We start from the raw sequence: 16,770 nt of genomic DNA, 5'->3' as shown, positions 1-16,770 counted from the left end.
TATTTTTAACTCCTCCCGCCTGGCATGTTGCTCAGAGGAAGATGCTTCCATTATAAAGCCAGCAAAAGTTTGTATAGTCTTGGCTTGAAAAAGTGGAATTAAAGTATATAAAAAAAGAAAATCTTTAAAAAAAAAAAAAAAATTCTCTAATATTTCATTTATTTTCTTCCCTTTACCTGTCTCTTTGTAGTAGTTTTCCTAATTCCTTCAGATGGACTTACATCACTGTTTGTCATCCTCCCATCCATCTTCTTTTTTTTTTTATTAAATATTAATTATTTTTCATTCTAATAAATTTATTCCACCTGAATTCCAGTAATTGCCATCCAGCAGATCAGCCATATCCCACCAGTATTATAGTAATTGCCAGTAACATCAGTTGTGCTTAGCTCACATCCATATTGAGAGCATTCTGATATAGGGCCATATTTATCAAGCCCCGCTGCTCCATAACCTGTTCGTCTGCTCTGAGACGACGGACAGAAATCAACCCGATCGAATACGGTCGGGTTGATTGACACCCCCTGCTAGCGGCCGATTAGCCGCAAATCTGCAGGAGGCGGCATTGCACCAGCAGTTCACAAAAACTGCTGGTGCAATGATAAATGCTGACAGCGTATGCTGTCTGCATTTATCGATGTGCAGCGGACATGATCCGCTATATCGTATCATGTTGGTCCGCACCATAGTAAATATGCCCCATAAACTTAATTTATGACTCCAATGTCTGCCCATGATCATAAGTAGTTTTGAATATTTCCTAACTTATATATATATATATATATACACACATACACATAATGTAAACTTGTCTATGGTTATACTAGTTATGTATATATATATTAGTAAAGAATGGGGATGCACTCGTCAGGATTTCCAAAGTTACCTTCAATGTACATTAAAGGTAACTTTGGAAATCCTGGCGAGTGCATCCCCATTCTTTACACATATATTATATGTGTGTGATGCACCGAAATGGAAATTCTGGACCGAATCCGAAAATCCAGGATGCACTTAGCCGAAAACAGAATCCGAAAGTCTTTTTTTTTTTCCCCCAAATTATTTTAAAATATTTTTTTTGCATAATTAGACTATTTTATGAATTAATCTGAATTGAAACCCTGCAAGCCAATAAAATAAAATAACCACACTTTTATTGAAAGCAACACACTAAAACTGGACAAAAATATCTTAAAAACAATAAGATGCTACACAATTTTACCAAGAACAAAAAAAAGCGATAATGCCATTTTCAGTCAAAATGTTTCTGCGAACAAATTTCAGTGCATCCCTACTGTATTTTTCTGTAATTAGTTCTGTGTAACAGAATCAGATTTAACAGTATTTTTTTTTTTATCAATTATCCAAATAAAGTATAGTCCTAGAAAACTATTATTATATGAGAAACAGTAAGTCAAGAAATGAACTCAAACAGCAGCTCTAGGCTAGCATCAAATTTGAAATATGCTACACAATAATTTTACCGAAAATAACAGGCAAAAAAAACGAAATAGCCAAAAATGCCATTTTCGGCCGAAACGTTTCTGCGTCTGAAATGTTGGTGCATCCCTAATATGTGTGTGTGTGTCTGTGTGTCTGTGTGTATGTGTAATATATATATATATATATATATATATATATATATATATATATATATATATATATACACACTGTACATATACATTATAGAGGTTTGTACCTTTCTAAAAAAAAAATAATGTTAGCGGTCCAAGGGATTCAAAATTGTGAGTTTAGTGGTCCCTGCCTGAGGTCCAAAAGGTTGGCGACTCCTCATCTAAATGATTCCATCCCCTTTATTTCTATGGTGTTCATTTGACAGCTATAATCATTACCTGGCAACAACCACTAGCCTCGTTTAGTTGTGTGGATTATATCAGGGGACAGGCTCATAGATCCTTATTGTAGATATCTAAATATCTTGAGAAACTCTTTATAGGATTTCTATGCATTTTGTTTGTGTGCAAGGATTTTATCTTTGACGTTTTAGTTCAATATTGTTACTGTACTAAGTGATTTTAGACAAAGCAAGAGCACAGATACATTGTCAAAATTAGAAGATACATCTATAAGGAATCAATTTAGTTAAAAAGTATATTTGTTATATATTTTAACCCTACTCATTCCCTGCAAAAAAAAAAAATGGTCTGTAGTTGCAAAATAACTACTATCTTCTAATATTAAAGTAATCATTTTATTGTAAAGCCTAGGCATGGTGTCAGGGTTTTAACTAATGGTAAATTCTGAACTGTAAAATATTTGAAATGTTTATGAGATAATAGCTTCCATGCTGGAGGTTTACACAAGTTATATAGATATGTGACTTATTTCTATTTTTGTTTAATTATGCTACATAAAAGTAGTCTGTTGACAGAAACATACCATTTATGTAGTTATCCTATGTCTCAGGGAAAAAAAAAAAAAAGATTAAATTATTGATAAAATAATTCATTTTTTTATCTAAATAAATAGAGCAAAAGTCTAAAATGACTTCAAAATAGAGGGTGAAACATTTAGTTGTGAAATGTGTTAAAGTGACATAATTGCTACATACAAAATACATTTCAAATACAGTTAAGAAATATTGCAAAAATGTCACTGCAAAAAGATACCATTGCTAAAGTGATAACAAATACCTAACTACCTATAATAATTGCACACGCATCCTATGGGTACCAGTGAAATCAAAAGAAACCTATGCAACAATTATATTTAATAGCACTTAGAACACTGCTGGAAACATCAAATCCTTACCATAAATACATAGACTACAAAAATTAGATTAGCTCACATGCAACGCAGACATATTTCCAAAGAACTAAGCATACATTTCTAAACTAGATACAACAAGGAAACCTATATGTTTTCTGCCTTTGACACAACTTGTTGAGTATTGTATAAGCTAACGAGACTGATCATTTTGTATAAATATATACGATCAGCTGTGGTATATATGTATACAAAAATATACACAGCTGAGGCCAGCATGAGTGACAATTATTGTTGTGAGAGAAGTTAGCTGTCAGGAGGTGTGTTTATCTGCCTTCACTTGTTCACGAAGCTACACACTCGTGTTAAACTATATTTATGCAGCCCACGAGTACTTCCTCGTTATGAACTTTCTCACCTTGGCTCCTGTTACTCTCCCCAGCAGCAAGCAGATCCCGGAGTTCAGAGGCGGAAATCCTAACCCTTTCCAACGTCGCCGCCATCTTACCAGCAACCGCCAGATATCAAAACAGTAAGTGAAGCGCACGACTACGGAACCTCGATCGGATCATTTCGAGAAAACTAGCACAGTAGGCACCAGGGCGCCTCCATCTTGCTGTACGGAAGAAAAAAAAACGACTCGCACTTGACAGGCGCAAGAGGCTAAATAACTGGAGCGCTAAGCCTACTGTACTGTTGTGATTCAAATTGCTGGTGACAGCAGGTTGCAGTTCCCCGGAAAGTAAGTATAATTGCTAAATGCAGTGTTGAAGTGCAATATGAGATCTACACTATTGTTTAGCTTTTCTTATAAACCGTAAGGGATCATCTGAGGTGTAATAAATAAGCACGTTCAGGGTACATACAGGGTGAATATTCCAAACTTATGGAACGCAAGGGACACAGTGGCAAGTTTCCTTGTACCATTGTAGAGTAATCCGTACTAACTTCTAAGCATTATGTTTTACACCTGTTGCAGCAGGGTGGGAAATGAAGATGAAACCTCTACACTTAGTCTAAAGTCCTCTAATTGTTATGTCTTAAAGGGACATTACAGGGAATTTACTTGCACATCTACTTTTAACTTCTGGAATCGTTTGCGGGCTGAAAGAAAATGGTTAGCGTTCTAAATTATTTTCTCGGCCATATCGCATTATTTTACTTCGAAAATTGGTATTTCCCCAGCCAGCCAGCTCTGCTCACCTACATGGATACATTGTATCAAACACTCAGCCTACAGTTTTTTTTTATATATTTGTAACTGTTTACTGTACACAGGCACTTAATTAAAGCAGCCCTGTCAGTACTAAAAGTTCAACCTGCTGAGAAAATAATGATCACACAACACAGCCTTTAAAGGGTCAACTAGCACCACACAGTCTTAAAGGGACAGATCACACTAATGTTCACACAGTGAAACCTTAAAGGGCAGCTTGGCACCTGCTCACACAGTCTTAAAGGGGCAAGCACACACAAATGTTAGTGGGTAAACTCACACCACATATAGTCTTAAAGGGAGCAATAACGGTTTGCATCCGCATGCAACGCACGCAGCCTTAAAGGGATAGTCTGTCTTAAAGGGACAGGGGCACCTGCACACTCACAGCCTTTAATAGAACAACTTGCACCACACATACAGCATTAAAGACCAAGTCTAAGTTGAAACAGCTTGGCAAGACACGGGCAGTGTGGAGCAAGAGGCTCACGATATCCGAGAGCAATCCCGCTATACGGGCGGTGTGGAACAAGAGGCTAAAAACATCTGAAAGCAGTCCCGTTATACGGGCGGTGTGGAGTAAAACGCTCACCACATCTGAGAGCAGTCCCGCTATTGGGGAACTGACCACCATCGAAGACTGGGATCCACCAGCACAAGCGGATAAACAGGGGGCTGAGAGACACAGCACTTAACCGGCCATCTGAACGACATAGGCAAAGATCAACAACAGTGCACTGTTCAACGGAAGGAGCCCATACAAGCAGCTACAAACCGTATGTAACCAACTGGAAACTTAGTGTCTAAATTGTACATTATAGAAGATGCTTAGTAAAGAAACATTATTGCACAAATAGTGCAAACAGCAAGGTGAATTATTATAACAATAGTGATACATTGAAAATAGCAGTTTAACCACCTGTGTGCTTTTTCTAAGGAAAAGAGACTCAACATATGGGAAGCAATTAACCCCTGTTAACCCCTGTTTGCCTGAATCCAGACACATAGGAAAACGGACATTTCTGTGCCATCTAGGATTGAACATATTTTGCTTAGATAAGTGTAACAATGTACAGGAAGATCTAATCAAATGTCTAATTGTTTATTGCCATTGTGTTATAAAGTATAAGACTCCATCAAACTTCACATTATTAAGAATATTACTGAATTTTAGGCTTTAAAATAGCCGTAAAACCGGTGTTTAGCATTTTATATATATATATATATATATATATATATATATATATATATATATATATATATATATATATATATATATACACATATATATATATATATATATATATATATATATATATATATATATATACATATCTGCCAAAAGGGCATCTACCATTTGTGTATTGAAGAGGAAACATTTCTGCATGGTTTTAAATATAGAATTTCTACAGCATTGTCAAATAATCATAAATACACTGCTTCTAAAAAAATAGTTTTTATGGACCCCTAGCCCCAAAAAAAACTACTACCACTGACACACACTGTAAGTGCCAAGTCTGTCTCACACTGCGCATAGTGGTTTAGTGCACACTAAGAAATCCTCTCAAATGCTAATACTTTACTTCTTGAAATAACATTTCCCATGCTCAATTAGCACTCTGCTGTAGTACCCACTGCACTGGTGGTTGCCCAAATTTAAAAAAAAAAAAAAAATTTTTTTTTTTTTTTTAGTTCTTGCCTCATTGGGCCCCTGACAGGAGTCACCCCTGTCACCCCCTGATGGCGGCCCTGTATACTACTATTTATCACTAAGAGTCAGAACAGCATTTATTTGCGCCACCTTATAAAATTACAAGGCTGCTTTAAGTGCCTGTGTACAGTAAACTGTTACAAATGTATAAAAACCTGCAGAAATAAAATAAAAAGCTGTAGGCTGAGGGTTTGATACAATGTATCCATGTAGGTGAGCAGAGCTGGCTGGCTGGGGAAAGTCTATGGGGAAAACGGGGACTTTATACCCCAAAATATGGCTCCCCTTTTTGTTACTGGAGACACAAACAGTGCAGTATTGTTGGTAGCCCTCATATGAATCCCCATACCAATTTTCAAAGTAATATAATGCTACATGGCCGAGAAAATAATTTAGAACGCTAAACTCCGATTTTACCAGAAAATAAGTACTATATTCCTGTAAGCATTGCATTGTAAAAAGTCTGCAAGCTATATAAAGGTTTGACAAACAAATGTTAATGTAACTACTAAATTGCTCAATCAACCTTGACAGTGTTTTGAATCCTGCGGGATCCACAAGCAAGTCAGAATTTAAAGGGACATGAAACCCGTTTTTAATTTTTTAGAGAATACAAATTTACCCCTTAAGGACAAGGCTATTTTTCAATTTCTTTCCTGGACCAGGGCTATTTTTACATTTCTGTGGTGTTTGTGTTTAGCTGTAATTTTCCTCTTACTCATTTACTGTACCCACACATATTGTACACTGTTTTTCTTCTCATTAAATGGACTTTTTAAAGATACCATTATTTTCATCATATCTTCTAATTTACTATAAAAATGGGGGAAATAAACATTTTTTCTAACTTTGACCCCAAAATCTGTTACACATCTACAACCACCAAAAAACAACCATGCTAAATAGTTTCTAAATTTTGTCCTTTGTTTAGAAATACTCAATATTTACTTGTTCTTGGCTTTTTTTGCCAAGTTATAGGGCAATAAATACAAGTAGAACTTTTCTATTTTCAAACCATTTAAACAAAAAATAGCTATAGTTACATTGGAACACTGATATCTGTCAGGAATCCTTAAATAACCCTTTACATGTATATTTTTTTTTTTTAGTAGACAACCCAAAGTATTGATCTAAGCCCATTTTGGTATATTTCATGCCACCATTTTACCTTCAAATGCAATCAAATAAAAAAAAAAATTGTTCACTTTTTCACAAACTTTAGGTTTCTCACTGAAATTATTTACAAACAGCTTGTGCAATTATGGCACACATGGTTGTAAATGCTTCTCTGGGATCCCCTTTGTTCAGAAATAGCAGAAATATATGGATTTGGCATTGCTTTTTGGTAATTAGAAGGCTGCTAAATGACGCTGCTCACCACACGTGTATTATGTCCAGCAGTGAAGGGGTTAATTAGGAAGCTTGTAGGGTTAATTTTAGCTGTAGTGTAGTAGACAACCCAAAGTATTGATCTAGGCCCATTTTGGTATATTTCATGCCACCATTTTACCGCCAAATGCGATCAAATAAAACAAATCGTTCATTTTTTCAGAATTTTAGGTTTCTCACTGAAATTATTTATAAACAGTTAGTGCAATCATGGCACAAATGGTTGTAAATGCTTCTCTGGGATCCCCTTTCTTCAGAAATAGCAGACATATATGGCTTTGACATTGCTTTCTGGTAATTAGAAAGCCGCTAAATGCTGCTATGCACCACACTTGTATTATGCCCAGCAGTTTAGGGGTTAATTAGGTAGCTTGTAGAGTTAATTTTAACTTTAGTGTAGAGATCAGCCTCCCACCTGACACATCCCACCCCCTCTCAATCAGCTCTCTTCCCTTCCCCATCCCATAATTGGCAGAAAGTCTGCCAGTACTAAAATAAAAGCTTTTTTTTTATTTATTTTTTTATATAGTTTCTGCAGTGTAGGTTCACCCTAACCCCCCAACCTCTATGATCCCCCCCCCCCAAACAGCTCTCCTAACCCCCCCTCTTCCTTTTTGTGGCCATCTTAGGTACTGGATTCTTAACAAAATTGCTTATTATTTTTTATTTTTTTACCCCATGTTTCCGTAGTGTAGCTGCCCGCTCAATATCCTACCCCCCCTCCCAGAACGATTTTCAATCAATTATTTACCCACTCCCGCTCCCTTAGGCAGTATTTGGGACTGCCAGACTGGTGATCGGTCGCATGCACGCGCCCCCCTCCTCTCGCGTGCGCGCTCCCGCCCCCTTCCCGGAACTAGTCCAGTGATGGGCCGCCCACCCGCCTCCCTGTAGCTGCTCCCACCCACCAACGATCAGCTTCTCTTGGATCCCGGAGTGGCCCTCTCTGCATCAACAACTCTGCATATCTATTTCTGCATTCTGGGGCATGCAGAAATAGCGCAATCTCTCTCTTTTGAGCGAGATTGCGGCAGAGAGAAGCCCAGGACTGCAGCAAGGTACAGGGTACGTCACTGGTCCTTAAGGGCATAACGGCCAGCGTCGTACAGGGTACGATGCTGGCCGTTAAGGGGTTAAACAACTTTCCAATGTACTTCTATTATCTCATTTGCTTAATTCTCTTGGTATCCTTTTGTTGAAGAAAAGGGCAATGCATTACTGGGAGCTAGCTGATCGCATTGGGTGAGTCACAACATGAGTCTTATGTGTGCAGCTACCAATCAGCAGCTCCTGAGTCTACCTAGGTATCCCTAGTAACAAAGGATATCAAGAGAACAAAACAAATTTAATAATAGAAGTGCTGCGGAATCTGTTGGCACTTTATAAATAAAGAATAATAATAGAAGAAAATTGGAAAGTCGTTAAAAGAGATGGTAAACACCAAAAATTGTATTGTTTAAAAAGATAGATAATCCCTTTTTTTTTTTTTTTTTTTTTACCATTCCTCAGTTTTGCATAACCAAAGCTGTTATAGAAATATACTTTCTTTCATATAGGTGGCGAGACTCCACGATTTGTTACACATGGGATATACATTCCTACTAGGAGGAGGCAAAGTTTCCCAAACATCAAAGCCTATAAATACAACACCCACCTCACTCATATCTCAGTTTAAACTTTGCGTCTTTTGGAGGTGGTTAAAGTATGATGTGCTTCAATTATAGGTGCTTCAGTGTATATTGAAGTCCATGTTTTCCTCAGAATGCTGTTTTTTCCAAAAGGAAGTAAGAAGAGTATTGCCTAAGATTATCATATTTCTACCTTTGTATATACCTTAAAGGGACAGTTTACTCAAAGTTCTCCCCTTTAATTTGTTCCCAATGACCCACTTTACCTGCTGGAGTGTATTAAATTGTTTACAAGTATTTCCATTACCCTTATATTGGCATTTTAAAAAGTTTATTTAGCCTGTGGTATCCCCACCTATTCTAAAAGTTTTGGCCTCAAGGCCAAGCTTTGTTAACACAGCCAGTAGAAGACATTACACTCCCAGGACCCGATCCGATATGCAGCGTCGCCTGCAAAAGCCGGGTTTGGTATCCTATATACGGGCGTAAGCTACAAGTTACGCTCGTATATTTCTGCCTTCGCCCGTAGTTTTTTGGGCCATAGGCAGGTATACCAAACCCGCGCAGTTTGGTATGCACTATACAGCGTAAGGACTTACGTGGTGAAAATGGAGAAATCTTACTCCATTTTCACCTCGCCACAAAATGCAGCCGTAGTAAGCCTTACGCTGTCTATTGGAGCCCCGTAACTCCCTAAACTACCTGCTAAATAAAACCTAACGCATGCGCAATGTCTATCTACCTTTCAACTGCGATCTGCTAAATAAAACCTAACACTTAACGCATGCGCAATGTCTACCTGTCAACCGCGATCCCCCGCCGCAATCCCTAATAAAGTGTTTAACCCCTAAACCGCCGCTCCCGGACCCCGCCGCCACCTACATTAAAAGTATAACCCCCTAATGTGATCCCCCTACACCGTCGCCAGCTACATTACATGCCCCTTACACCGCCGCCATCTACCTTGCCTACCCCCTAAAGTGAGCCCCTACCCCGCCGCCATCTACCTTACCAACCCCTAAAGTGAGCTCCTACCCCGCCGCCATCTATTTTAAAAATATTAACCCTAATTTAATCCCCCTACACCGCCGCCACCTATATTACACATTAACCCCAATCTAATCCCCCTACACCGCCGCCAGCTATATTAACTATATTAACCCTAACTATATTAGGGTTAATATAGTTAATATCATTATTATATTATATATATATATATATATATATTAATAGGCTTACCAGAAGTCCCACTTTTACTGGGATTGTCCCAGTTTGGAGGCGCTGTCCCAGTGTCCCACCCAGTTGTTCATTCTGTCCCAGTAGGGTTGCCACCTCCAGGTTTCAAATCATGTGTCCGGGTTCAGCCCACCTGAAACCCAGACACATTATTCAAAATGACTGGACTGTGGCTCTCCAGCATAGTTGGATGCTGATACTTTGTTACATACAGCCCTGCTTAGCTCAACATTCGTGTCCTTCAAAGTTTACATTTAGTAATACAGGCTGAGTGAGCAGCATAGGGTTTTTTTTATTTTGTAGTACTACTTGGTTTATGTTTCTAAGAATTTAACACCCACCCCCGACCCCTGGTGACATTGCCGGTAGGTGAATCATGTGGGTATGACCAGGAAGTGCAGACAGGCAGGACTTTTGGTGTGAATCTTGCTTTACTTTATGCAGGATAGCATTTTGGCTATAATCTTCCTGCATTATGGTATAGAGTAGCCTCTTAAACAGCTTTAGCAGGTACGTGTTTCTTTTTTACTTTCATTCAATGTTGTATTTATGCCTTATCGGTATTTGGCTCTGTTCCTTAATTAGACACATAAAACACATATTACACTGCAGATATTAAATTGTGAAATTGATAATTATGAAAGTGATAATTATGCTTGATGTTTGGCATTATTTAGAATCTGAGATTTAGATTAATGATTTATTTGCCATGACAACGTAATGGTGTCTTTTTCACTAGGGGGTGGTGTTATGGTCTATTTAAACTGTGTGATTCACTTGTTTGACTGAGGAAGGGTTGAGTATCCACGAAACATTACACACATAAAAGCTACTACTTTAAAAGGACCGGTAATTGCCACGCCCTCTTGACCACGCTCCTGACCACCCCCACTGGCACCGCACCAGGTGGTCCCAGTTTCACCTCTAAAAATTATGGTAAGCCTATATATTAAGTAGGGTTGCACCGATACCATTTTTTTAAGACAGAGTACAAGTACTGATACTTTTTTTTCAAATACTCACCGATACCAATTACCGATACTTTTTTAATGTCATATGACAGTTTACCAAGCACAATACAGACTAATGATTTAAGATAGCTTCCTTATAATTATGAACTGTAACTCAAAATACATTTTTAAATAATAAAACAGTTTTATTTGATTGTTGTCACAAAGTTCACAGAACATGTTTATAAATAACATTATTACAATAAAATATATTAATAATAACAAAAATAAATAACAGCTGCAGCAGTTGGGGCTGTAAAGCTACAATTTAAAGGGGTGATTACTGGATGCAATTGGGTTGTAGGGTGCCTATATAACATCAATCTGATATTTGTATTTAATACAAAGTAATATAATTTAGTTCTGAAAAAAACATTGGGGAAGGAGTATCCCAGTAATCCCCTTTGAGAAAAATGGGGCATTGCATTCTACTGACTCAACAGAAAATAGAGCTGGTCTTCATATTTTTTCCAGGGCTGCTTTTTATTCACAGTCCAGCCCTAATTAAGGATGTTCCTCAGAGTACAGTATGTTTTGAGCACAATTGTGCAAGATGAGAACTAGCAGTATAACAGGCAATCTAGCAATTAGAATATTTTTTCAAAAGTTAGTGGCAAGTTCTTATTAAGGAACAGAATCATCTCTGTATGTTCAGCTATAAGCCTGTTTCTTTTATCTGTAAGGACGTTTGACGCTAAGCGGAATAGTGTTTCACTTTTCACACTACTGCATGGGGCAGAAAGTTCTTTTTGGGTCATTTTAGACAGAGCTGGAAATCTCAGTTTATTAATTGCCCAGTATTTCAGGGGTTTGTCTGAATGAGGTACAGTGATCTCTCTCAGGTAGGCTTCCAGCTGTATAGTAGCAGCTTTTGGAGGACTGTTCTCAAACGTACAATAATACAAATAACAGCAATTTGTATTGGCAGAACAGAAGTGAACAATTTTTAGTTTAGTCTTCACGCCAGCTTAAAATGAAATGGGAACATGCAGTTTGAAAATAGCCACAAGATGGTGTATAGGTAGGAAGTGGAGGTATCGGTGCATTTGTATGAGTACAAGTACTCATGCAAATACTTGGTATCGGTACCGATACCGATACTAGTATTGGTATCGGTGCAACCCTAATATAAAGTATAATAACCCTATCTAACTCTAACATCCCTAACTAAATTCTTATTAAAATAACTCTAATTAATATTATTAATTAAAATATTCCTATTTAAATCTAAATACTTACCTATAAAATAAACCCTAAGATAGCTACAATGTAATTAATAATTACATTGTAGCTATTTTAGGGTTTATATTTATTTTACAGGTAACTTGGTATTTATTTTAACTAGGTAAAATAGCTATTAAATAGTTAATAACTATTTAATAGCTACCTAGTTAAAATAATTACCAGTTTACCTGTAAAATAAATCCTAACCTAAGTTACAAATACACCTACACTATCAATACATTAAATAAACTACAAATATCTAAACTAAAATACAATAAAATAAACTTCAATCTGATTGGTTGATTCAATCAGCCAATCAGATTTTTCTACCTCAATTCCGATTGGCTGATGGAATCCTATCAGCCAATCGGAATTCGACGGACGCCATCTTGGATGACGTCATTTAAAGGTACCTCATTCCTCGTTCAGTCGTCATGCCGGATGGATGCTCCGCGGCGGAGGAGCGAAGAAAGAAGATTGAAGATTCCGCTTTGCTTGAAGACGTCGCCGGATGGAAGAAGACTTCTCTGCCGCTTGCTTGAAGACATCGCCCGGATGGAAGAAGACTTCTCTGCCGCTTGATTGAAGACATCACCCGGATGGAAGAAGACTTCTCTGCCGCTTGATTGAAGACATTATTTAATGATAGTGTAGTGTTAGGTTTAATTGTAACTTAGGTTAGGATTTATTTTACAGGTAAATTTGTATTTAATTTAACTAGGAAGTTATTAAATAGTTAATAACAATTTAATAACTATTGTACCTAGTTAAAATAAATACAAAGTTGCCTGTAAAATAAATATAAATCCTAAAATAGCTACACTGTAACTATTAGTTATATTGTAGCTATATTAGGGTTTATTTTACAGGTAAGTATTTGTTTAGTTTTAAATAGGATTCATTTATTTAATTATAGTAAATTTTATTTTGTTTTATTTAAATTATATTTAAGTTAGGGGGGTGTTAGGGTTAGGGTTAGACTTGGGTTTAGGGGTTAATACATTTATTATAGTGGCGGCGATGTCCGGTCGGCAGATTAGGGGTTAATAAATATTATGTAGGTGTCGGCGATGTTGGGGGCAACAGATTAGGGGTTCATAGGGATAATGTAGGTGGCGGCGGTGTCCGGAGCGGCAGATTAGGGGTTAATAGTATAATGTAGGTGTCAGCGATAGCGGGGGCGGCAGATTAGGGGTTAATAAGTGTTGGATTAGGGGTGTTTAGACTCAGGGTTCATGTTAGGGTGTTAGGTGTAGACTTAGTGTTTTCCCATAGGAAACAATGGGGCTGCTTTTTTGCAGGTGTTAGGTTTTTTTTTCAGCCGAAACTGCCCCATTGTTTCCTATGGGGGAATGCTGAATTTACCGAGCTAATTCGGATTTATTCTGTAGATTCGGCAGCTAATTCGGATTGATTTGGTATATTCGGAAGTATTTTAATTCGGAAATTCGAATCGATCCAAATTTTCTGAATCAATCCGAAATTAATCGCACATGTCTAATACTAACATATCTTCTCATGATGATGTATCCTCTGATACTGAGGCTCCCTCATCTGATACTGAACCAGATAAATCTTCTTTTTGTTTAAAATTGAGCATATTCTTTCTCTTTTAAAATAAGTTTTAGTCACTTTAGGAATTGAAGAAGCTAAACCTTCTGAGGATATTCCTTGTAACAAGTTAAATTCCTTTTTTAAGTCTAACATTGTTATTCCAGAGATTTTTCCTGTTCCTAAAGGCGTCTCTAATATTATATCTAAGGAATGGTTTAAACGTGGTACTTCTTTTAACCGTTCGTCTAGGTTGTATCCTTTACCTGTTGCCAATTTGGAGCTATGGGAAACTAGCCCTAAAGTAGATGGGGCTATTTCTTCTCTAGCTAAACATACTACTATTCCCTTAGAGGATAGTACTTCTTTCAAAGTTCTTTTAGATAGAAAGCTTTGAATCTTTTTTGAGAAGATCTTATTTACGTACTGGCTATGTCCTTAGGCCAGCTATATCTATTGCTTATGTAGCCGCTGCCTCTACTTTTTGGCTCTCTAATCTTGCTCAGCAATTTTCTTTAGACCCTGAAAGTTGTAATGTTCTACATTTCCTACAAGAGGCAAATCTCTTTATTTGCGATGCAGTATTTGACATTATTAAGATCAATATTAAAACTATGTCATTAGCTGTTCTTTCAAGAAGAGCTTTATGGCTTAAATCTTGGAATGCTGATATGGTTTCTAAGATGAGATTACTATCTTTCTTTTCAGGGTAAGAATCTATTTGGTTCACAATTAGATTAAATTATTTCTTCCATTACTGGAGGCAAGTCAGTTTTTCTTCCTCAAGACTATAGATCTAAAGGGAAATTCAAGGCTCCAAATAGTTTTCGTTCTTTTCGCAACAAAGATCAAAAGCCTCCCCCCCCCATCCTAAAGCCCCGGCTTTACCTGGAGACTTTCTTCTAATTGGAATAAAGCTAAACAATTCAAGAAACCTAATCCTGTCCAGAAAACAGCATGAAGGTGCGGCCCCCAACCCAGTTCTTCTGGATTCAGAATATAATCTTGCAGGGATATCTAATTGGTTTCAAAATCAAACCCCCCAAGGAGACCTTTTTATCTAACTCATGTTCCAAAACATCCAATAAAAGCTCAGGCTTTTCTAACGTGTCTGAAATCTAGAACTTATGGGAGTGATTGTTCCAGTTCCCGTACAGGAACAAGGAAAGGGTTTTTACTCAAATCTATTCATTGTACCAAAGAAGGAGAATCCCTTCAGACCAATATTGGATCTGAAAACGCTAAACAGATTTGTGAGAATTCCAACTTTCAAGATGGAAACTATTCTGCATTTTGTTCAGCAAGGTCATTATATGTCCACAATAGACTTACAGGATCCTTGTCTTCACATCCCTATTCACCCAGATCAGTTTCTGAGATTCTCTTTTCTAGAAAAGCATTTTTCAGTTCATTAGCAACAGCACCAAGGATATTTGCAAACGTTCTCAGTGCCCTTCTATCTGTAATCAGAGAACAGGTTATTGCGGTGTTTCCTTATTTGGACGATATCTTGGTTCTAGCTCAATCTTTTCATTTTGCAGAATCTCAAACGAATCAACTATTGTTGTTTCTTCAAAATCATGGTTGAAGGATAAATTTTCTAAAGAGTTTCTTGATTCCTCAGACAAAGGTCACTTATTTGGGTTCCAAATAGACTCGGTGTCATGACACTTTCTCTAACAGAAAAGAGATGAATAAAGTTAGTTTCAGCTTGTCTGAACCTTCAGTCCCTGTCATACCCTTCAGTGGCTATGTGTATGGAGGTTTTAGGCCTTATGATTGCAGCATCGGACGCAATCCCCTTTGCTCGTTTTCATATGAGGCCTCTTCAACTTTGCATGCTGCGCCAATGGTAAAAGAATTATACTCGAATATCACAACTGATATTCTTAGATCACAACACTCGTTTTTCTCTGACATGGTGGTTACACCACCTATATCTTCATGGGGCTTCCTTTGTTCGTCCTACCTGGTCTGTGATTACAACAGATGCATGTCTTGCAGGTTGGGAAGTAGTATGGGGGTCCCTGACTGCACAAGGAGTCTGGAATGTTCAGGAAACAACTTCATGCTCTTTACAAAGCCTTTCAAGCTTGGCCTCTTTTAAAGAACGAACCTTATCTTCGTTTTCAGACAGACAATATAACAACAGTGGCATATGTCAATCATCAAGTGGGAACTCAAAGATACCTAGCCATGAAAGAAGTCTCTCAGATACTTTCTTGGGCAGAGACCAATTCCTGTCTCATCACTGCTATTCACATCCCAGGTGTGGACAACTGGGAGGCAGATTATCTCAGCCGTCAGTCACTACACCCGGGAGAATGGTCTCTTCACCAGAATGTATTCTTACAAATTGTTCAAATCTGGGGTCTTCATCAAATAGATCTCATGGCCTCTTGTTTGAACTAGAAACTTCCCAGATACCTTGCAAGGTCACGGGATGCTCAGGCAGAAATGACGGATGCTCTAGCAGTTCCTTGGTCCTTTCAATATGCTTATATATTTCCTCCACTAGTTCTGCTGTCCAGATTTCAAAAATCAAAATGGAACAATCATCTGTAATTCTGATAGCCCCTGCGTGGCCTCTCAGGATTTGGTATGCAGATCTAGTTTGGATGTCCAGCTACCCACCATGGCATCTTCCTCTAAGAACAGACCTTTTGTCTCAAGGTCCATTCTTTCATCCAGACATAAAATCTCTGAACTTAATGACGTGGAGATTGAACGTCTGGTTCTCAGTCAGAGGTTTTTCATGCTCTGTAATTAATACTATGGGGCTTATTTATCAAGCTCCATAAGGAGCTTGTGGGCCCGTGTTTCTGGCGAGTCCTCAGGCTCGCCAGAAACAGCTGTTATGAAGCAGCAGTCACAAAGACTGCTGCTCCATAACCCTGTCTGCCTGCTCTGAGCAGGCGGACAGGAATCGCTAGAATTCAACCCGATCGAGTATGATCGGGTTGATTGACACCCCTTGCTGGCAGCCCATTGGCCGCGAGTCTTGCAGACCTGATCCGCACTGTCAGATCAGGTCCGCAAGACCTTTAGTAAATAGGCCTCTATGATTCAAACAAGAAA

At 37.9% G+C, this 16,770-nt stretch overlaps 2 protein-coding genes across 4 annotated transcripts in view; one reads left to right on the top strand and one right to left on the bottom strand.

The window, feature by feature from the left end:
* The window catches only part of SMG6 (SMG6 nonsense mediated mRNA decay factor), a 759,224-nt gene extending 755,937 nt beyond the window's left edge, over nt 1-3,287 (bottom strand). For both annotated transcript variants that reach the window (XM_053706210.1, XM_053706211.1), the window contains exon 1: nt 3,146-3,287. In XM_053706210.1, coding sequence (XP_053562185.1) covers nt 3,146-3,230 — 85 coding nt within the window. In that variant the 5' untranslated portion in view covers nt 3,231-3,287. The remainder of the gene's footprint in view (nt 1-3,145) is intronic.
* Nucleotides 3,288-3,364: 77 nt separating this feature from the next.
* The window catches only part of SRR (serine racemase), a 151,340-nt gene continuing 137,934 nt past the window's right edge, over nt 3,365-16,770 (top strand). Inside the window, exon 1 of one of the 2 annotated variants that reach the window (XM_053706213.1) lies at nt 3,365-3,469. The gene's annotated coding sequence lies outside the window, so the exon portion shown is untranslated. The remainder of the gene's footprint in view (nt 3,470-16,770) is intronic. The other variant, XM_053706214.1, reaches the window with a different exon arrangement.

The sequence above is a fragment of the Bombina bombina genome, chromosome 3 (assembly GCF_027579735.1).
Source record: "Bombina bombina isolate aBomBom1 chromosome 3, aBomBom1.pri, whole genome shotgun sequence".
In the NCBI taxonomy this organism is placed as follows: domain Eukaryota; kingdom Metazoa; phylum Chordata; class Amphibia; order Anura; family Bombinatoridae; genus Bombina; species Bombina bombina.
This window is presented reverse-complemented; position numbering and strand designations above follow the sequence as displayed.